The sequence below is a fragment of the Hemicordylus capensis genome, chromosome 6 (assembly GCF_027244095.1).
Source record: "Hemicordylus capensis ecotype Gifberg chromosome 6, rHemCap1.1.pri, whole genome shotgun sequence".
Lineage (NCBI taxonomy): Eukaryota > Metazoa > Chordata > Lepidosauria > Squamata > Cordylidae > Hemicordylus > Hemicordylus capensis.
In genome coordinates this window covers 168,646,627-168,669,562 of record NC_069662.1, presented here as the reverse complement: position 1 = coordinate 168,669,562, position 22,936 = coordinate 168,646,627, and the positions used below count along the sequence as shown (strand labels likewise).

The following is a 22,936-nucleotide window of genomic DNA, read 5'->3' as shown; positions in this document are numbered from 1 at the left end:
TGGGTCCAGCTTGCCTCGAAGAGGCTGTCCAAAGAGGCGCGCACGGCCTGCCTTCCCGCTCCGTTTGCAGAACCTCTCCGCCCCCGCGGAATCGGAGCACCACGACGGCGCTCACAGGCAGAGACCTCTCCAGCCCGCGTTCCCGCCTGGCCTCGCCGGTGCCCAACGGACGGAGCCCTCCTCAAGAGTCGGGAGTTCTCCCCGACGTGCTGCTGCTGCTCCAGGAGCCCGCCTGCGGCCGCCTAGCCTCCCTCTCCGGACACTGCTGCTGCTGCCGGTTGGGCCCTCTGCGACCGACGCCTGCTGCCGGCCCGGGCCGGCGGGCCCCTGCCGCCTGGCTGCTCCCCTGCCTGCCTCCCCGGGCTCGCCGCGCTCCGGGCTCTAGCCGGCCTCTTTGGGGCCGCGGCGGCCGTCCAGCAGCTCGGTCATGAAGGCGATGTAGCCGATGGCCAGGCGCAGGGTCTCGATCCGCGAGAGGCGCTTCTCGTAGGCGAAGGTGGGCACCTTCTTCCGCAGCTGGTCGAAGGCCTCGTTGAGGTTGAACATCCTCCTCCTTTCCCTGATGTTGGCCGCCTGGCGCTGGGCCGAGGTGATGACTCGCTTCCTCTTGGGCCGGCCGCCCCCCAGGAACGGAGAGACCCCCCTGCCGCCGGGCTCGCCTTCCTCCTGCTCCTGCTCCTCCTCCTCCTCCTCGGGGGCTCCCGCTCCTCCCAGGCGGGATCTCTGGCTGAAAGGCGCCCCGGCGGGGGAGGGCGGCGGGAAGGTGTAGAGCCCCCCCAGGCAGGGCATGTCCCCCTTCAGGGCCCCCCCCGGGGCCAGATCGGCCACCACGAGCACGGAAGAGCGGGGCGCACCTCGCAGGCCTCCTCCTGCTTCGGGAGGACAGGCCATCGGCTAACCTCGACGGGGCGGCTCATCGGGGCCCCCCTCGGGCCGGCTGGGCGCCTTCCTGGACTGAGATCCCCGTAGCCCAGCGTGCCATCTGGTCCGCGGAGAAGGAGTCGCCCGGGATCGGAGCTGCTGGGCTGATGCCGAGGGCCGGCCAGGCCGTCGGGGATGTCACGCGAGGCCGGCCAGGAGCTGCTCGACCAGAGCCCTGCGGGGGCGGCCGCCCCGGCTGGCTCCCCTGCCCGGCCCAGAGGCAAGGAGGCTTCCCCGCTGGCGAGGCCCGGCGACGGCTCTGCGGAAGGCCCCTCGGGGCCAGCCTGGTCTGCACTGCAGGCGAACCCAGGGGCGGCGGCGGCGGCGGCGGCTCGAATGAGCCCCTGCCCGGCGCCCAGGGTCACCGGCGGCGCTGCCTGCAGGGCGGGGGATGTTTGTCCTGTATCCCAGCGCCTCCGGCTGTGGCTGGCTGGGGCTGCGGGGGGACTTGACTGACAGGCCCGCCTCCATTCGCCTAAGCCAGCGCTGCCAGCCCCTTCCCAGCAGCGGCTTTGGGCATCCCCAGCCCCCCCGCCCCCGCCTCTCTTTCTTGCAAAAGCCGTCAGGTCGCTTCTCCCCGGCCAGCCAAATGGGGCGCTGGAGCCGGGCGGGGCGCTGGAGCCGGGCTGGAGCCGGGCGAGGCGGGGCCCGCTTGGAAACCGAGCTGGGCAAGCAGCGGAGCGAGACGAGCGTGGCCCATCCAGGCAGAAGGGAGAGGGCAGCGAGCGACCCTTCCCCTGCTGCACTGGAGGCCACACGGGGCCCCTCCCTGGCCCCTCCCCTCGGGCAACTTCTTCGCCTTGCTACGTGGGTGTAAGATCGCGAGGCCCTTTGGACAGAGTTATTCCTCTTTTTAAAATGCTGTAAGTCGCTCTGAACCTGTTGGAAAGAGTGGGAGGGTATACACACACACAGTCCTCGGGGGCGCCCGCCCGCACCTTGCTGTGATGCGAAAGAGCAGCAGACTCTCTCCAAGCGCCCTCCCCGGGGTGGGGTCCCGCAGCGTGTCGAAGAGCTCCCGGAGGGGCGGCATTCGGTGCTCTTCCCACTGAACTTCGCGGCCTGACAATGCGCACAGGAGGCGGGTTCCAGCTAGATGACCTCCTTTTCCCGCAGCTGAGCACGAACGCGGCTTTTCCTTGGCGGGGAGAACTCGAGGCCAGTCTCAGGAGCAGCCCCCCACGTCGGGGCTGAGGCGGGGGCGTCGCGCTTAGGAGGCCAGGGCTACGACTCCCTCCCGCGTCGCCGCCAGCTCTCCGCCTGCTCGGCCAGCCAGAGGGACTCTTCCTGCTGCTGCTGCTGCTCATGAATCTGATGGGAAATGGCCACAAGAAGAAGCAGCAGCAGCTTTGGTTTGTTGCAGCGTCCTGTGTGTGTGTGTGTGTGTGTGTGAGACGCGCGCCCCTGCGCTGAGCGCTCATGCCCATTTGCACGCGCGTCCCCTTTCTTGCAATGCCCTCTGTTTTCCTTTGATCTGTAAACTGACCTCTCGTCTTTCGGCTTACTTTCCTCCCCCCACCCCCGCCCACCCATCAACAGAGCATGCAATGGCATTCGGGTTGTGGGGTGCCGGTTTCTATTGCAGGTGCTTCCGAACAAGCGGCGGCGCGGCCAGCTGAGTGATTAGCTTTTCGCTTCGGAGGGGGCTTTTCAAAGCCGGCCCTGCCCGGACAAAGAGCATGCTTAGGAGGACCCCCGCGCCTGTCCTGGCTCCAGAGCACTACACATTTCCCCCGGGGCGGGGACGAGACTCGACCAGGCTGGCTGGAGGCGGCGGCGAGTCAAACAGCCTCTGCGGCGCAAAGCAGCGGAGGGGAGATTCGTGCCCCCCACCCCACCCCACCCCTGGCCCGCTTTAGAATCCGGTGGGTCTGCCAGGCTCGCCTCTCCTCCGTTTGGGGAGATGACCGGCCTGGATGGAGGCAGGCAGGCGAGCAGAGCGCGCGCGGAGGTAGGAGCCCAGCGGCGCGGTAACTGGGAGACCGCTGCCCCGACGGCAAGAATGGACGCGAAGGTCCTGCGAAGCACCTCGGACAGCTCCCGGATCTCCGCGCCAGCCAAGGCGGATGCAGCCGGGCCACAGAGCACTGGACCACCGCCTGCTCTCACCCCCGCCCGCCCGCCCCGGTTTCTTCATCCACACATGCTCCTTTTCGCAAAACTGTATTCGTATTTCTACAAAGGCTCAGCAGTTTGGGGCTTCCTTCTAGAGCTAGGATTCATTCTGCTTCCATTCACGGGTGCACAGGCACAGCCTCCACCCTAAGCATTTGAGGAGACCTCCCCCCCCACTCATTTTACTAACCTAATAACCCACACGTCCCCCATCCAAATGTGTATTCCCTCCCTCCTACTTAAGTGAGGACTTCCTCCTCAAATTTCCCCTCTGTATTATGGGCGGATGTCTTTCATTCCCAACAGAAACTCTGTTGTCATTTTAAAGTGTTATAAGTTTTTAAAGCCCTGATATAAGTGCTTTTTTCATAAGCCATTTGGAGCCCGATAGAAAGGGGAGATATAAAGCATTTAAAACAAATATTTGCTTTCTTGATCATGGGGCCAGCCCGTAGGACAAAGATCTCCCCCCTCCCCACGCCTTTTCGGCATGCATTTTGCTTCCCTCCTGTGGGGACGAAGTTATTCCAAGGGCCTGCAGGAGTCCAGATAAGGCGGGCTACTGACTCCCCTAAATCAAAAGGGAAAGGGGTTGACCAGCAATAATTAATGGGAAAGCAAGAGGGACCTACTTCCTTGCAGCACCTAAACATTTGATGAAAAAAGCAGGACAAACTGGCGTTCTTGTCTAAAACTATCACCCCACCTATAGTGAAAGGATGGCAGAGATGGAGACTCCTCTGGCTGCAGGTTGGGATTGCTGGCTAATTTCTGAAGAGCTGTGGCTGCCAGCTGCTTCCACTGCTGAGTCAAGCCGTCAACGTGCAGCCTGCATTAGATAAACGTCTCCTTGGTGGAGTACTGTGTGAAATAAAGATTTCATTTTAATTAGTTGATACCCTGCTTTTCTTTAGCTACAAGTAAGGATAAGGCAACCATATCAAAATGTCTTCCCTGCAATACTTAATGCTTTATCTCTGTTGCTATAGTAAACATTTAAGGCCAAACATCCAATGCTTATTTCCAAAAATGTAATGTTGGCTAAATCACAGAAAAATGAAAGGCAGGGCTGTGTTAGTGTGATGTGAACAAGGATATAGACACAGTTCTATGAAGGAACACTGTGCATATACCACACTTTATTTTTCAATCATATCCTTCAGGGCAGGGGATAAGCAAGACATAGGAATATCAGCACAGAGTTTCCTGGCTTTTTATCAGCTCCTAGGAAACATGCTATGAGGTTTCACCGAGAGGTTTGGAGGGGAACTCAAAGCTCCTACTGACCAGCTGTGCTTCTTCATAGATATAATTTTAAGCTCCTCATCCAGGACAGAGGCCACAACATAGTAGATCTTCCAATTTGATTTATTGATGCGGGCAAAGTTGGAAATGGCTTCAGCAGCTTTGCAAGCACTTTGGTTTCTCTCTTGGTCCTCAAACCAGGCCTTGCATTTCTCTGGCACTGACCTGCCTGCTGAGGAATCAGCAATTTTCTGTCCAAATTGCTTCCAAAGACAGTCTTGCAAGCTGGATAGGAATGGTTCCTCATCATGTAAAGAAGTGGACATAAATGAAACCACAAACACATTTTCAGGATCAAGCACTATTTCTTCTAGTTTGTTCTGGAAGGAGATTATTTTAATCCCCTTTAAGTAAGAAAGGTAGGATTTCACAAAACAAATCTCTTGTTCCTTGGTGTCCAGGAATTCTGTGAGTCTTTGGCTGTTGAAGGGTAACTGGTTTATGGATATTAAGAGGTCCACCAGGGCGCCTTCCTCATTCCTTCCTCTACGGATAGAAGGCAAGATTTTTGCCAGCTCTTTCTGAAAGCTGTGCTTGTGTTGCTTGCACAGATCCTTGAATTGCTGGATTTTTTTTTTCTTGATTTCCTTGAAGGTGTCAACAATAGGATTCTTTTCCAGGTCATTGCGTTTTATGTTGATTTCCGTCAGTTTCTCCATGGCTGCTTGAGCATCAAAAATCAGTGTTAAACTGATCTCACGTTCCAGCTTAGCTGCTCTGGAATCTAGCTTGGTCAGTGGGTACAGCCAGACCCTGACAAGCACAGCTTTCTCTGCATCCCGCCCCAGCATTTTGGGCAGAGCAGTGTAGACTTCCATGGCATCTTGGAAAGTCAGTGGATTTTTATCTAGAGAGAAATCTCCATGGAATTTGCAGCTAAAGTTCTCAGCATAGGATTTCTCCTTTTAATTCAGCTGAAGTTTTGCTTGCCTTTTCATGGAAAGGAACTTCCCAATCATATCTTGGAGTTCTCCTTGTATCTCTTTTACATCCTCAAAAGAAGAAACATCTCGGTCAAACACAAAGAAAGCCTGAGCTCCATACAAGATGCAATGATCTCAGATTCCATCTTGGACTATAGTTTGATTCTCAAGTCCTTCTGAAGTGCATCCAGGATCCAAAGGGTGATACCTGGAATACAGCAAAGGAACACACATAAGGCTCACAGATAATTCGAGCACAGCTTTCCCAAAGAATTGTGAAAATCCTTTCACAAGAATTTGAAAGGCAGAATAGAAACTAGAGATTTGAATGTTCTAGAATAGAGTAACGGTTGCCCATGATGCATGCATGCATGCATGCATTATTTTGTTGTTGTTCATCAAACAAATTTGCTCTGAGAAACACTGCTCGAACCTGCAAAACTATGTGAACAAAGATAATTGTGAGATGAGGGTATAATCTGTGGGCTCTGGTCAATCATCTCATATCATTTTCAACTTGCTGAAAAAGCTACTGTCTGTCTCCAGGCTAAACCTCTTCTCTCTTGTATCCTATACTGATTTATCATTCCCAGATCAGCTGAAGAAGATGCCATAACACTTGTGTTATGGCACATGTTGGGGAAGAAACATGCTGAACATTGGGACTGTAAGGAACAATAACCTTTCTACTCAGACCTGTTCACATGAGGGGAATGATTGCTGAGTCATCCCTGCTGAACTGCCTGGGTGGGCTCCCCATAAAACTATTCTATATTTCCGGTAGATTACTTCGCTGCCACCAAGCACTCCAAATTTTTAGAGTTTGGTCTGCCTGGGCTAGAGTGCTTTAGTCCAGGGTTTTTTCTCTTTACCTTATTAGTGGGCAAATATTAAAAAAAAACCTGTTCTCCACATGGTGAGAGTTAGCGATAGCTGGCTTGCGGTCCATTTGGAAATGGTTTGCACTAGAAGCTTCCCCTACCTCCCACTGAGAGTTAACCAAACACTCTGTGAGGGTTTGTAAACACAGAGAAAAACAATTTATTAAGTTGCTACAGACTAGTTGGTCTTAGGCTTCAGCTTTTTGGCTGCACATAGAAATGCTTAGGTTGGTTACAAGAATATTCAAAACGCCCAGATCTTTTTGTAGGCGGCACGTAATTAATCTTAGTTATTCAGTTACAAGAAAGAGATATTTAGGAATTGCAAAGCAACATGCACAAAAGAAAGCAACTTCCACAGCCTGGCTTCATTCCCCCTTGAATCTCCCCCAAACCCTGGCGATATCAAGCCCCTGCAAATCTCTGACCCTCAGAGATTTTGGCAGACTCACCCAGAGAGGACTTGGCCAGTCTCCATTATGCCTCTCTCACCTGGGTCACACCTTCTTCTCCCCAGCAGCCCCAGGAGCCCTCATGTCCCACCCACCTGGTTGACTGAATGGTCAGGACCTGGGGTCGCCAGCCTGTCAAACAAGGACAGGGGTTCACTTCCTGTTAACCCTATTAGAGCTGGAAGGCCGGTCACTACAGGGACTTTTGGGGTCCAAGGGCTAACCTCTTCAGAAGAAGAACCAGAGAGATACAAGGGGAAGGCAAGACAGGCTTCTAATTAATAATTTTAAAAAATGATTGAAAACACATATAAAAGAGTTACAGCATTTAAAATGGGAAATAGCAACAATACAGATTCTGTTTTAGTGGGAATTAGCAATAATAAGAATTAGCACAGCCTTCCATTTCATGGGATGACCGCTGGATCTACCTGTAGTGTTGTGAGAGGGGGAGGAAAATTGATCTCTATCACATCAGAACAAGCGAATGCTGGTGCTAAGTAGGAACAATGGATAAACAGTAGCCCTATTCAGACGTTAGGGAGCACAGTGCCACTCACGCTTACAACTTGAAAGTGGGGAGGAAGCCCCGCCCTGCCGCTGTCACTCACCCCCTCGCGCCCGGTGTCCACCCACACTTGCCACGCTGATTGTCTGAAAGGGGAAGCAGGATAGGCGTGATGGCCGGCATTTGAGTGAGCAGCAGCAGCAGCCTCAGGGGATTCTGTCAGCTGTTCACACAAACACCGGCCATCATGCTTACATCGCTCCCCACTTCATAGGAACCGCGCTGTATGTGTGAACACCAGACTTGAGGAGGTGAGTGACAGCCACAGGAGAGAACTTTCCCCTCACTTTCCAAGTTGTGTGTTCGAGTGCCAAGGGTGCACTCCATAATGTCTGGATAGGGCGGAAGAGGGGAGGGAAGAAGAAAGCCCTGGAAGAGGCGATTCTGAAAGAGGAGGGAGGTGCGGAAGGAGACTGAATGACCAGTGGGGGTGGAGTGGCTTGAAGGGGAGGGAGGAGGCAAACAAAGGGGGAATGCTGAGATTTTAAGCTGCCAGGCCATAAAGGTCTGGGGTGTGTTTGTACGATCTGGGTTTGGACACCTATCAAAGGCTACTAGTCGGAAGGCTATAGGCCACCTCCAGCCTCAGAGGCAGGATGCTTCTGAATCCCAGTTGTGGGGGAGTCACAGCAGGAGAGAGGGCATGCCCTCAACTCCTGCCTGTAGGCTCTCAGTGGCATCTGGTGGGCCACTGTGTGAAACAGGATGCTGGACTAGATGGGCCTCCTTGGGCCTGATCCAGCAGGGCTGTTCTTATGTTCTAGGGAATGTTTTGTTGAGTTCTGGTTGGCTGAACTAAGTTACTGATGTGATGGAAGAAGTGTATATATTGGGGTAGTTTGAGAGGGATGGAGTGCAGTGGAATTGGAGAAGTTCACTCTGGAGCTGTCTGCTAAAAAGAGCTGGAGTCTAGTTGAGTCAGGCTGAGAGAGTCTGCAGAAGAAGAGCCGGCAGAAGGCAACTGGAGAGAGGAACCTGGAAAGAAAAGCAGGCAAAAGAAAACTGGGAGAGAACTAAGGAAGCAGAGAACTGGTGGTTGCCGGAGACTGCTGGAGTTGCCCAGCCAGCAAGCCAGGACTTTGAGCTGAAATCACTGAAAGTGGGGGAGTAGCCAGGCTGGATTGAGCTCCAGACCTGTGCTATCCCTTGAACAAAGATGTCTGCCCAGCCAGCCAGAGAAAATGAAGAGAAAGATTCTGAAGGAGACCCTGGATAGAACGGAGCAGTTTTTAAAAGCTTACAACTTGTTAGTTACGCTGACTTGCTCTGTGAGTATTATTTTGTGATTTTCTGTAAAGTAATGTTTTAATCAGAACTTTTGTTTTAGTAAAAACTTTCTTGTTAATATATTAGAGCTTGTTGATTGTCCCCACCCCACGCCAATAAGCCTTTCCACTCTACTAAAGTTTGGTGTGGTTTTTTTGAATTCCTGGAAGGGCGGTTACAGTAGACTCAGCCTTACCAAAAGCCCACTTGGTGGCAGCGGAGAAGGAGTCAGGAGGACTAGAGGGCTGTTCCTGTTCCCCACACTTGATCGTCTGGTGGGATAGCTGGATCCTCCACGCAGCCGCCCTCCAGCCTTGTACCTTGTACAGGTGAAACTCAGAAAATTAGAATATCGTGCAAAAGTCCATTAATTTCAGTAATGCAAATTAAAAGGTGAAACTGATATATGAGACAGACGCATTACATGCAAAGCGAGATAAGTCAAGCCTTAATTTGTTATAATTGTGATGATCATGGCGTACAGCTCATGAAAACCCCAAATCCACAATCTCAGAAAATTAGAATATTACATGGAACCAAGAAGACAAGGATTGAAGAATAGAACAATATCGGACCTCTGAAAAGCATAAGCATGCATATGTATTCAGTACTTGGTTTGGGCCCCTTTTGCAGCAATTACGGCCTCAATGCGGCATGGCATGGATGCTCTCAGCCTGTGGCACTGCTGAGGTGTTATGGAAGACCAGGATGCTTCATTAGCGGCCTTCAGCTCTTCTGCATTGTTTGGTCTCATGTCTCTCATCCTTCTCTCGGCAATGCCCCATAGATTCTCTATGGGGTCAGGTCAGGCGAGTTTGCTGGCCAATCAAGCACAGTACACTGTATACTTTTCAGAGGTCTGATATTGTTCTATTCTACAATCCTTGTCTTCTTGGTTCCATGTAATATTCTAATTTTCTGGGATTGTGGATTTGGGGTTTTCATGAGCTGTATGCCATGATCATCACAATTATAACAAATTAAGGCTTGACTTATCTCGCTTTGCATGTAATGCGTCTGTCTCATATATCAGTTTCACCTTTAATTTGCATTACTGAAATTAATGGACTTTTGCACGATATTCTAATTTTCCGAGTTTCACCTGTAAGTGGAAGGGGCTGCTGAGTTCCTTGCAGGGCTCCAAGGGCCCAGGGCTTTTATTAACAATCTTTATTGAAAAGCATGATGTGATTTACAACTTGGCCATGGCATTTTCACCCCTCCCCCCGCAAACCTGCCTTCTCCACCCCCCATGTCGGCTGGGGCTGGCAAGATGACAAATAGAGGGAAAGAACGAAAAGGAAGAGAGGAGGAGAAGGAGAGAAACAGATCTTTGGACCTATTGGGCGGGGGGAAACTTCTAATGCATGTACAGCTCGAGAAAGTTGTCCCAAACTTCTGACCATTTCTCTGACTGGTTTGCCTTGACAAGGGCATTTCCCATGTGCTGCTAATTCAAGCAGATCTGGAACCCAGTCCTCAGTCCAGGGGAGGGGGTGGGGTTGGACATTTTCCAGTGCTCAGAACCGCCTGTGGGGCCATCTGTATCTCTACCTGTGTCAGGCAGGAGGGCAGGCATCCATGTGGCACTGCTTGTGGATACAAAATGCCTCTGCAAAAAAGCTTTATCCCCCTTTGTGGTTGCAGGCTTTGGAAGCCGAGATAGAAAACCAGAACCAGGAAGCTCCCTGGTGTTTAATTCCTTCCTTCTTACATGTTTACCCCTCCTAACTTGGCAAAGAGGCACCTTTTAACGTGGTGATTCTCTTTATTTAGCAGAGGGAGAGTAACTGGCCCTATCCACCCCCAGCACAAAACCTCCAGTGACTGTTGCTGGTGTCTACCTTGTTTTTCTTTTTAGATTGTGAGCCCTTTGGGGACAGGGAGCCATTTAATTAATTAGTTAATTAATTAATTAATCAATCATTTCTCTATGTAAACCACTTTGGAAACTTTTGTTGAAAAGCGGTATATAAATATTTGTTGTTGTTTTTATCCTGCTCTTCCTCAGAATTGTTCAGAGTGGGGCCTTCCTGATTCAACCTGAGCGGGATCTAAAATGAACTGAGTAGACATCTAAAAACTTGTGAGTGCAAGCACATGCACACGCCTTAGAAGGAACAGTGGATTGACTGGCTCAAAGTTGCCCAAGGAGTTTCATGGCTGAATGGGGATTTGAACTCAGGTCTTTCTTTACAGTTATAATTACATGTATACAATCACACTGGGAAGACTCTCTGTCCCACTGGAAGCCACAGCCAACATGAGGAACCTGTCAATCTGTTCTGGGGTGCTGGCTAAACACTCCAGGGGTACTTCTGGACTAGTGTGGGGAATCAGACTGAGGCGATAAGGAACAGCTCATTACAGTAATGAGAAGACAGAAATATGGTAGAATCAGATTTATTTAGGGATAATAGGGGTACAGGAAAATAAAAAAGGATTGGTTAGGCAAGGTGAGAAGGCAATACAATCTTAACTAAGAGTATTAATTAGATTATCACGTAGAGGTGTTTTAGCTTGAGGTTTAGCAAATTGTCAAGGAATCACCTAGAGCTTACCGGAGAAAGGACCAAAATGCAGGCTTAAAGAGGAAAGAGAAGGGAACGAGGAGTTTCAAAGGGATAGGCAGTTAGTATTACTGGTCCAGATCCTGAGGTGCATCGGGTACACTTGCAGGTTGGAGTGCGCAGGTAGATTTCCGCGTGGGGCAAAGCAGAAAGGCAGGGAAAAGAAAGATCAAGTGGCATAGAGTTGCCACTCACAAATTAGGGAAGCAGTATAGCATTTGGTTCCAAGATAGGTCGAGGGGTTCTCTGTTCTCCAGGGTCCTTCTCTGAGTTCTCTGAGTTCTCTGTCTTCTTCTGTTTTCCCTCCTCCTGCTCCTCCTTCTGACCATATGCTTGGGTCAGAAGTACAAACAGGCAAAATCATGTCCTGGGGCAATGCAAAAGTCACGCTCCCTGACGGCAGGGGCTGAAACTCACATGTAACAAAGAAGTTCATGTTTACATGAACCAAGCAAGTGAGTGCGCTCTTTAAGAAACAAAAAAATGAATGGCTGGTTGTAGGGATGTCCAAATTGGTTTGATATCAAACTGGTTTACACTCAAACCAGGCCAGTTTGGATGTTGGACCTCGAACCAGACTGGACCCAGTTTGGTCAGAGGTAAAACCGAACCTCTCAGGCCAGTTTTGGCCTGGTTCGAGGGTGGTGAGGGGTTAAAATAGTACAAAATAATGAATATTTACCACCCTCGGCTGCAGCAGTCTCAGACGGTGCTGCCACAGCTGTGGAAGGGTCTCTGTGGCTCCCCCTCCCTCTGCCAGCCTCTCCCAATTCTCCCAGGGCCGTTTCAGCCTGTTTTGTAGCCGTTTGGGCCCTTTGCACATCCGTGTGGGGCATTTGCATGATCTTGGAAGGTATGCTCAGAGTGCTGGGAAGTGTTGCCCTTCCCAGGGTTTTCTTCCTAGAGCTCATAAAAGAATAGAAACATGAAACGCATTTTGTGTGCTGTTCTGAGCTTGGAACGGAACACAAATTTCTCAGAATGTTTCATCCGAACAACCAGTTGAGCTGGTTGTTCCGATGGAACGACCCCATTCCATCGGAACATTCCAACCCATTCCGAGTGCCATTTTGCAATCCAAGATGGCGCTTGGAATGGGTCGGAACATTCCGCCTCAGAGTGGGTCATTCTGTTCCAAGCTTGAAACATTTCTGTTTTGAGCTTGGAACACTCGAAATGACTCATTTTGAGGCGTAACATTCCAACCTCAGAACGTTCTGCACATCCCTATAACAGAGGGCTCTGTCTTTCTTAAAAGGCCCTCCCAGCACTGATAAAAGCCCAATACTGTGCAGAGATCAGCACAGTGGGAAATGGCTCTCAATGGAAGGGTTTTGCCATTGTGCCCCCCACTTGAAAAACCATGAAGATCAGCTCTGTAAGGAGTCATTAAACATTGTTCTTTCCTACGGTTGTCTCCATTCAGTCATCTGTCCCAGTCTTACTTACTATGACACACCACAAATAAGATGTGGGCCCACTCATTTCAAGGGGCAAATTATGACCGGATTTCTGACTGCAGGTTTAGCAGAAGCCACTTGGAAGGAACCGAACAGCAGAGTTTGCAGCACTTTCTGCAGTGCACCTACCTCACAAGACTGCAGCAAACATTGCAATAAAACACTTGGACTCACTAACAGCCCCAGTCCTAGACATATGACTTGCCAGTAAGTTATGTTGATTCCAAAGCGATTCAGGGCATGTTGACACAGGTGCAGTTCTACAGAGAGGAATGTGACAGTGTAAATGGTGACTGGTGCTCCACAGTATGTCCCGGCCTGTAGCTGGACTTTTTCTTTCTTTCTTTTTAATAAAGGGGCCTCTGGGTATAAGAAAAGGACACCCTACCATGAAACAGGGCAAAGCAGGCATTTTAATAGGCAGACACAATTCTGTTTTTAGCACAAATATGTATGAATGTACATATACAGCCCACCGCGTTCACAGATTACAGACAACACAACACACTGTTATTAACACAGCAGATGCGTTGGAGACAACTTTGTTTCAGAAGCTAAGGGAGTGTGACGGTATAGAAAAAGAGAAACAAACAAATAAAGAAAGAAAGAAATACAACCTATATCTCAAAATTAGGAAGTCCGGTACTAAACTTGGTCCCCAACAACTTAGCTAAGAGTGCAGTTCTGACCTTGTGTGTTCAGAAGAAAATCTCACCAATGTGGGTTTTATTAAATGTGCTTAGAATGCCAGCCAATGCTACAGATAACTGAAGCAAAAGTCACCTCCCTCCTGCCTCCAATGAGAATGTGTAGGTCTGCGACAGAGCATCTGCTTTGCATGCAAAGACTGGCCAATTCATTTCTTGGAAGCATCTTCAGGTAGGGCTGGGAAGGACATCTGCTTGATGCCCTGGAGAGCTGCTGCCAGCCAGTGCCGTTAATACTGGGCTAGATGGACCAGTGGTCTGACTCAGTTCAAAGCAGCTGCATATGTTCATGCATATGTTCTTTAACAATATGTATACATATTATTAAATGTATTAAATGTTTTTTAATAATATGTATACACATTATTAAATGTATATTCAGATATACATCACTCTCCCTAAGTGCTCTCACTCCTGTTTATTATTTATTTGTTTGTTTGTTACATTTATATCCCGCTCTTCCTCCTAGGAGCCCAGAGTGGTGTGCATGGTTTTATGTTTATCCTCACAATAACCCTGTGAGGTAGGTTAGGCTGGGAGTCAAGTGACTGGCCCAGAGTCACCCAGTGAGTTTCATGGCTGGACAGAAATTTGAACTCAAGTCCCTCCTGTTGTGAGCCACCCAGAGAACAATTTGTTATGGGATGGCTAACAAATAAATTTATTAATATTATAAACTATTATTAATTAATTTATTATTATATTCCTCTTTGGGATCTGCAAGGCAATTCAGAAAACAAAGACTCTCACTGAATATGATGTGCACATTAGAACACATGCCAGAAGCACCCTTACCCCTGGACTTCGGGGACAAAGTCCAGGGCCTCTACACCCCCAGGGCAGTGTTCCAGCTAACAAGGATTCCCAGATGCTGATGACTACAACCCCCAGAATCCCCAGCTGTAATGGCTTTTGCTTGGGGATTATGGGAATTGTAGTCAGCAACTTTTGAGAGTTCCTGTTAGAGGGAACCCTGCCCCTGGGGCCCCCCAAATAATCTTTAGTCTGTTCAGGGTGGTATGACCACCCTCAAGAACCCTTTGTACCCTCAAGAACCTACGTGTTAAAAAATAATGTTTAACTTCCAGCGGGGGCCGGGGAGGGGGGGGGGGGCTCCAAAGGCCTTTAAGTCCAGGCTCCAAAATTTCCTAGGTGCACCTCTGGGTTGCCCTGTTGGCATATCAACAGTGGAGTTTGATTTGTATACAAAAAGAAGAGTGCAGGAAAACAAAACCAGCCAGGATCCTGGTTATCTATCCTAGTTAAATGCTGGTTAACCAGAGCTGTTTAACCAGGATTGCCCTGAAATTCTGAGTTCACACAATCAGTTCTGCTGGGCCCACTAATCCTAATTAACTTTTTAACTGGGATTGTTGTGACTGTGAGAACCCAGCCACAGTTAGCTACAGTTAGTAGTCCAGCAATATCTGGGGACCCAGAGTTGGGAACTTCTGAATGCTTTTTGGTTATTCCTGATGAGTTTGGCCTCCCTTGCATACATTCCATCAATTAGGATGAGAATAACTGAGCTGCTGGGTGTAACAAACGTGGAACGCAAGCAAGGCAACTCATACTCCTGAAACAAAAACTCAGCATGCTGTACTCTGGTCTGCATCTAAACAGTGTGTCCATTTTGCACCTTCTTCCAAGACGGAAGCCACCTAATGGTGCAGTGGGGGAAATGACTTGATTAGCAAGCCAGAGGTTGCGGGTTCGAATCCCCGCTGGTATGTTTCCCCAGACTAGGGGAAACACCTATATTGGGCAGCAGCGCTATAGGAAGATGCTGAAAGGCACAATCTCATACTGTGTGGGAGATGGCAATGGGAAACCCCTCCTGTATTCTACCAAAGACAACCACAGGGCTCTGTGGGCTCCAGGAGTCAAAACCGACTTGATAGCACACTATACTTTTCCAAGACTGAGTCCAGAGCTCTGTTTCTGAAGGATGGGTCTTCGGCACCACTCCAAGGTGCTTTCCAGACTAGCTGCTGAAACAGCAGCAAAATGACTCTGTTCAGGCAAGTCGCATTCAGAACGTAAATGGCGGGGGGGGGGGGGCGCGGGAGAGTAGTCTTGCAGCAACTAACAACCTGGGGGGGAAAGAAACTTTTTCACGCTGGATATATGGTGTCCTAGCTCTATATTGCAGCGATTAAATTCACAACAAGGCATTGGAAATGTGAACGGCACCCTGATGTCCCCATAGGGACTGTGGTGTCACAACGCAGGAAGTGTGGAGCACACTTCTGAGATACAACGTGACCCTGTTGTCGCGTCTAATCTGGAAAGCGTCCAGGTCTGCAATCCCACCCATTCCAGCTATATCCAGCCTTATCTTGTGGATTCACAATATCTTTAATTAGGTGCCTGAGACCCAGCATAGGCGAAAACAAGAAATATTTGGGTGGAGGGGACCATTTAAACAAAATTGAGTCTTGCAGTCCCAATGTGTTTCAAGTCACAGCTCCTCCTCAGGGGATAAGGCAAAACATCTTCTCAGAAACAACATTCCAAAAGGAACGAAGAGCTCCTACAAGAATGAGATTGAAGCTTCCTTGGAAATCACAGCTGAAATTCATGTGAGTCTTTTTCTCCTGTGAAACTGACCAAAATCAATGCCTGGACCACCCTTTACTTAAGCACATTTACTGTTAAAATCAGTACACATTTTTAGGATGGAGCTGAAAAAATATTAAGCTGCTGAAGGAACTGAACAGATCATGCAAGTGAATGTAGTACTGTTCTGTCACATCCAGTCACTTGGTAGACTAAACAATACTCACAAAATTGTGGGATTTACCAAACCTTGAAATCGTTTTATTTTATTAAGCAATTCTAGGTAAGAACCTTAACTACTCAATGCAAATTTGCCATCACTGTGCCACTTTTTCCCCTTTTAAAGGAAGTTTGGGTACTTGTAATTTGTTTTTATAACTACATTGTCACCTTGTCTTTCCTCCGAGGAGCTTATGGTGCCCCCCCCCCATTTTATCCTCACAGCATCCCTGTGAGGTAGGCTGGGCTAGGCTAAGTGGTGGTGACTGGGCCACCCATTAAGCTAGAAGGCTGGGTGAGGATTTGAACTGAGGATGATATTTTTGGGATTTCCTAGCTACAGCTTTCCATTTGCATAGAGATGTTAAAAAGCCACTCATCCTTTCTGGCTGACATCCTGACTTCTTGCCATCCAAAGTTATCTTTGGTAATTTCCCCAACCCACCGATAGATTATCAATTGATATTTATGAGGATAATATCTTTTTTTTAACAAATCGGTTTCTAGTATAGACTGACCCCTGTGTTGGCACTGAAGCAGACGGAAGCATCACGCCTAATGTGGCTTCCTCTTTGCGCTGTTCCAGCTTGTGTGAAATCCTCTGAGGGTCTTGTGCGGGGATTTGGGTGCTTTTCTTTCTTTCATGAAGGATCAAATAAAAGAGAAACAGGCCGGCGGGAGCTGCTTCCCAGGTTCTAAATGGTTTCAAGCCCTGGCTGGCTTCTGCCGCCGCATCTTCCCTGGTGCTTTGCTGTAACATCAGAGCAGAGCAGAGGGTGACCCCTGTACACTTGCTTCAAATGGGTGCAAATAGAAGATGATATTACTTGTCTGAATGAAGTGGACGATCCCATGGAGGAGAAGAATAGCTGTCGCCTAGCACCGGGGCTCCCCCCGACTCTCCAAAGACGAGGGAGAACTTAAAAGTCAAGGAGACCCCAAAGAGGAGGGTGGAAGTTGATTACTTTAAGGATTAAACTGTTACCCTGGTGAAGTCAGCAAATACTGTTTCTAAGCAGTGGTCTCAGCCTCTCTTGAGTGCTATGAATCTTGGCTTTGTGACTAGGGATGGAGTGTGTTGAAGGTGTGACTATCATTTATGAGGCCTTTTAGAAACATGTTTCTACTGACTTAAAAAAAAATCACATTTGATAGTGATGCAGAGTATATCATGGAACATCACGGACACTTACATTTGAAAGTCCGATTAACCGAACATGGGATGGGGGGACATTTCCTTTGGAGATACTGCAGAACTCTCCCTGTGCAGTGCTCTGAAGACAGGCAGCCCTTTTAATAAGCACACGGCAACTCTGCACGGGTGTCTTCCCACCTCTGGTTAATTGAATTTTCATGAGTGACTGAAGAATGTCAAGCTGTATCAATTTTGTTGGATTCTAACCTTTTCTCAGCACTGTTTGGATCATTGCTTCATTAAGAAAGTAAGTAGGCATCAAAAAGCTGTCGGTTTAACATGAGACTCAAAGTACTTACCGTTTTTGACTTAAAAATATGAAAATTGCAAGTGAAGGTGGCCACTTTAACTTCTGTGCCATGTACATCATGAAAACTTCATACAGTCTTGTATATTATGCTGGCTTTACCAATTAGGTTCCACACATACACTTTGGTTGATGTTTCAGCTCAGCACTGGGCTGGAGAGGCAGCAGTTTAACAGGTGCAGTTTCTCTACTCACTTTCTACTGATGCACCTGATGAATTTCCCCTTGGCATCTGGTGGGCCACTGTGCAAAACAGGATGCTGGACTAGATGGGCCTTGGGCCTGATCCAGCAGGGCTGTCTTATGTTCACTGCTGTGCAAGGCACAGCGCACCCCAAAAGGCCACCTGTGAAGGCTTTACACAGAGGGCTTCTCCCCTGAATCTCTTTCGGAAGAGAATGTATGTGTTCACACACCAGCCAAACTTACCCTGAAGTCCCTTTGAGATCCTCCTTGGACTCACTCCACACACAATTCGGGCTTTGTGATGCAAATTCTAGCTTATCTCTGACGTATTTCCGGGTTTTTAAAATGCTGGTTTTAAGCTACTTTTTCTGAAAATGCCAGAGCAAATAGGGAGAGGCACTGAGGTAGAATCATTAGCATGATAAGAGGGATGCTTTCTTCAGAAATGCAGATATCGCTCTTTAGGAAGCTCTCTCTCCCTCCCTCCCCCCCATTGGCTAGAACAGGGATTCTCAACGTGTGGGTCCCCAGATGTAATTGGACTTCAACTCCCATAATTCCTACCGAAGGCCACTGGGGCTGCGGATTATGGGAGTCGAAGTCCAATAACATCTGGGGACCCACAAGTTGAGAAACCCTGGGATAGAAGGAAAACGTGGACGCATGCCATGTGAACTTGTTTCGAAATAAGACCCGAGAGCAGAGGGGAGGGCCTGCTTCCTTCAATGCCATGAGGGTAGTTTGAAGTGGCTTCGCTCAACATAAACCCCGAAGTATGAAGCCATCTGTGAATAACTCCCTGCGACTGTAAATGTCCAGACAGAAATGCTGCAGGTGCAGCAACTTCCTCAGTATCAAGTGATGGGGAATATGTGGTGTAGTTCCATACAAGCTGTGTAAGACCGTGTTCTAGAGGTGCTGCCTGGGGGAGCCCTGGCCCCGAAGGAGTCTCCTTGAGGGATCCCCGGGCAGAGGGTTGTCCCAGGTTCCCTTCTTGCAGTGTCATGAATTCTGGGGTTGGAGGGTGGGGTAGTGCTGGCCCCACCTCCTTGGTGCCGAGTTCAAGAGTTCCTACTGTGAGGGTGCAGGTTGTGACAACTTGTACCCATTTTTGTTGGTGATATATTGGACGGTGTTCTTTAATCCTGATACGAATATGACAAATATTTATACACTGCTTTTCAACAAAAGTTCTCAAAGCAATTTACACAGATGAAAACAAATTGTTCTAGTAAGAACTAATCAGCCTACTTTTCTTTCACTGTCTCTACATCTGGACTAAATTTGGTGCAAATCGAGGTTCATAATTTAGATCTCTTGTGCCTCAAATGTTCATGTATCCACCACCTTGGATCGGAGTGGATGTTGTCATTACAAACTGCACCACTGAGGTGTCCCTGTGTCATTCACTACAGCTGTTCCAAATTTGATTCAGATTGGTTAGACAGTCCTCAAGTTAGTGAACTTGTGCCTCAAAAGTTAATGCATCCTCCATCTTGGATCGAGGGAGACCTGAGTTCAAATCCCCATTCAGCCATGATACTAGCTGGGTGACTCTGGGCCAGTCACTTCTCTCTCAGACTAACCTACTTCACCGGGTTGTTGTGAGGAGAAATTTAAGTATGTAGTACACCGCTCTGGGGTCCTTGGAGGAAGAGCAGGATATAAAATGGAAAATAATTTTTTTAAAAAAAAACTTCACCATTGGGGCATCCCTATGTGTCCATTCAGCTCTAGCAAATTTAGTTCAAATCAGTTAGACTGTCCACAAGTTAGTGCATTTGCGCCTTCAAAGTTTACGTGTCTACCATCTTGAATTGAGGTGGACGACTTTGTCACAATCTTCGCTGTTGGGGTGTCCTTATGTGTCCCTACTGCCAGGAGAGTCACTTCGCTCCGGAGTGCATGGAGTTTACTCAAAACCACAATACTAGAAGCCCAGTTAGATTGTATACCCAAAAGGAAGAAAGGTACCACTAAGTCCAGGAGGATGGCAGCATGGCTAACGGGTACCGTCAAGGAAGCCATAAAAGGGAAGAAGACTTCCTTCTGAAATTGGAAGGCCTGTCCAAACGAAGAGAAGAGAAAGGAACACAAACTCTGGCAAAAGAAATGCAAGGTGACAATAAGGGAGGCAAAAAGAGAGTTTGAGGAACATTTAGCCAAAAGTATCAAGGGGAACAACAGAAACTTCTTTAAGTACATCAGAAGCAGGAAACCTGCCAGGGAGGCAGTTGGACCATTAGACAACGAGGGAGTGAAAGGGATTATTAAGAAGGATATGGAGGTTGCAGAGAAGCTAAATGAGTTCTTTGCATCTGTCTTCACAGCAGAGGATATTGAGCATATACCTGTTCCTGAACCAGGCTTTTTAGGGATGGAGGCTAGAGAGCTGAGTCAGATAGAAGTGACAAGGGATGATGTTCTAAACTGTCTGGAAAAACTTAAAGCTAACAAATCACCAGGGCCAGATGGCATCCATCCAAGAGTCCTCAAAGAACTCAAATGTGAAATTGCTGACCTCCTTGCTAAAATATTTAACTTATCTCTGAAATTGGGCTCTGTACCAGAGGACTGGAGAGTAGCAAATGTAACACCGATTTTCAAAAAGGGATCCAGGGGCGATCTGGGAAATTACAGGCCAGTTAGCCTAACATCCGTTCCAGGCAAATTGATGGAAAGCATCCTCAAGGATAAAATTGTAAAGCACCTAGAAGAAGAGGCCCTGCTGGGAGTGAGCCAGCATGGCTTCCGCAAAGGTAAATCTTGTCTCACAAACCTTTTGGATTTCTTTGAGAGTGTCAGCGAGTGTGTGGATCAAGGTGATCCAGTTGACATAGTCTACCTGGACTTCCAAAAAGCTTTTGACAAAGTTCCTCAACAAAGACTCCTGAGGAAACTTAGCTGTCATGGGATAAAGGGACAAGTACATGTGTGGATTGCTAACTGGTTGAAAGACAGGAAACAGAGGGTAGGTATAAATGGAGAGTTTTCACAATGGAGGGAAGTAAGAAGTGGGGTCCCCCAGGGATCTGTACTGGGACCGGTGCTTTTTTATTCATAAATGATCTAGAAGCAGGGGTAAGCAGTGATGTGGCCAAATTTGCAGATGATACCAAACTCTTCCGGGTAGTGAAATCCCAAATGGATTGTGAGCAGCTCCAAAAGGATCTCTCCAAACTGGGGGAGTGGGCGACAAAATGGCAAATGCGGTTCAATGTTAGCAAGTGTAAAGTGATGCACATTGGGATGAAAAACCCCAACTTCAAGTATATGCTGATGGGATCCGAGCTGTCGGTGATGGACCAGGAGAGGGATCTTGGGGTTGTGGTTGACAGCTCGTTGAAAGTGTCGACTCGATGTGCGGCAGCTGTGAAAAAGGCAAATTCAATGCTAGGGATCATTAGAAAGGGGATTGAAAATAAAATGGCTAATATTATAATGCCCTTATACAAAACTATGGTGCAACCACACTTGGAGTACTGTGTACAATTCTGGTCACCACATCTTAAAAAGGACATTGTTGAACTGGAGAAGGTACAGAAGAGGGCAACCAAGATGATCAGGGGCCTAGAGCACCTTTCTTATGAGGCAAGGCTACAACACCTGGGGCTTTTTAGTTTAGAAAAAAGATGACTGTGGGGCAACATGATAGAGGTCTTAAAGGTCATGCATGGTGTGGAGAAAGTGGAGAGAGAGAGAGAGTCTTTTCCCTCTCACACAACACTAGAACCAGGGGTCACTCCATGAAATTGATTGCCAGGAGGTCTAGGACCAACAAACGAAAGTACTTTTTCACACAACGTGTGATCCACTTGTGGAACTCTCTGCCACAGGATGTGGTGACAGCCAACAACCTGGATAGCTTTAAGAGGGGTTTGGATGACTTCATGGAGGAGAGGTCTATCAATGGCTACTAGTCGGAGGGCTTTGGGCCACCTCCAGCCTCAAGGGCAGGGTGCCTCTGAGTACCAGTTGCAGGGGAGTAGCAGCAGGAGAGAGGGCACGCCCTCAACTCCTGTCTGTGGCTTCCAGCGGCATCTGGTGGGCCACTGTGCGAAACAGGATGCTGGACTAGATGGGCCTCCTTGGGCCTGATCCAGCAGGGCTGTTCTTATGCTGCAGCAAATTTGTTTCCAATTGGTTAAGCGTGTCACAAGTTAGCCTCAAAGGTTTGTGCCCACCATCTTGAATCAGCGTGGATAACATTATCACAAGCTATGCCATTGAGGTGTCTCTGTGTGTCACTCACTGCAACTGTACCTAATTTGTTTTAAATTGGTAAGACAGTCCACAAATTAGCTTGCTTGCACCTCAGATGTTCACGTGGCCACCATCTTGAATTGGAGTGGATGACATCATCACACACCATGCCAATAGGGCATCCCTATGTGTCCCTACATCTGTAGCAAATTTGGTTCAAATCGATTAGGCGGTTCACAAATTAGCCCACTTGCGCCACAAAAGTTTACGCATCTGCCATCTTGGTTGGGGGTGGATGACATCATCACAAACGATGCCATTGAGGTGTCCCTATGTGTCCTTACAACTGTACCCGATTTGGTTCATATTGGTCCAGGCATTGCGAAGTTGATGGAGGGGGACACACGAACACACACACAGAATGCCAGATGATCTCATAAGCCTACTGGAAAGTAGGCTAATAAATATAATGGCTCCCTGTCCCCAAAGGGCTCACATCACAAGCCTGCTGCTGCCTCCTGGCCAGATATAGTCATCCATCCTTAGTTATTGACTAAAAAATATGTATATCCCGCCTTCCAGGATGCTGCCGCTTATCCATGCTTGCTTTTCAGGGACGCATCCTGCTTTGGAGCGAGGCATCTTTGCACTCCCACTTTAAAAGCAGCCCACAAGTAAGTTGGTTCTCACCTTAAATGGCCTTGTGCCACCACAACCGTGTGAAAATCAGCCCCCACCCCGTGCCAATCAAAGCTAACCCTGCTGCCTCCCTTCGCCATAAAGTGTCCTGGCATTGTGCCAAGGGGTTAAAGTTGTGTGCAAAGCTTCAGGATGATTAACTCATTTGTGGGGGAAATGCGTTTGGCTAATGGCCCTTCTATTACAGCCACTAAATGCCTTAAATTCAAGCAATAATAATAATAATGGGTTGTACTTTTCTTGCATGAATGTAAGGTATTAAAGTTCAGTTTTTAAATTTAAATTAAGATATTTTGCATGAGCTTGAGCAATGCATTCCAATATGGAGGGTAATATCCTATAAGACTTAGGGGCAATTAACTGACCATTTCCACTAAAGTTACTTTGGAACAAATTGGTC

General features: G+C 48.3%; 1 protein-coding gene across 1 annotated transcript; it reads right to left on the bottom strand.

The window, feature by feature from the left end:
• Positions 1 to 380: 380 nt before the first annotated feature.
• LOC128331378 (fer3-like protein) lies at positions 381 to 789 on the bottom strand. The gene has a single exon (XM_053264721.1). The coding sequence runs from the start codon at positions 787 to 789 to the stop codon at positions 382 to 384; it is 408 nt and encodes a 135-aa protein (XP_053120696.1). The 3' UTR covers position 381.
• Between the last annotated feature and the right edge of the window lie 22,147 nt (positions 790 to 22,936).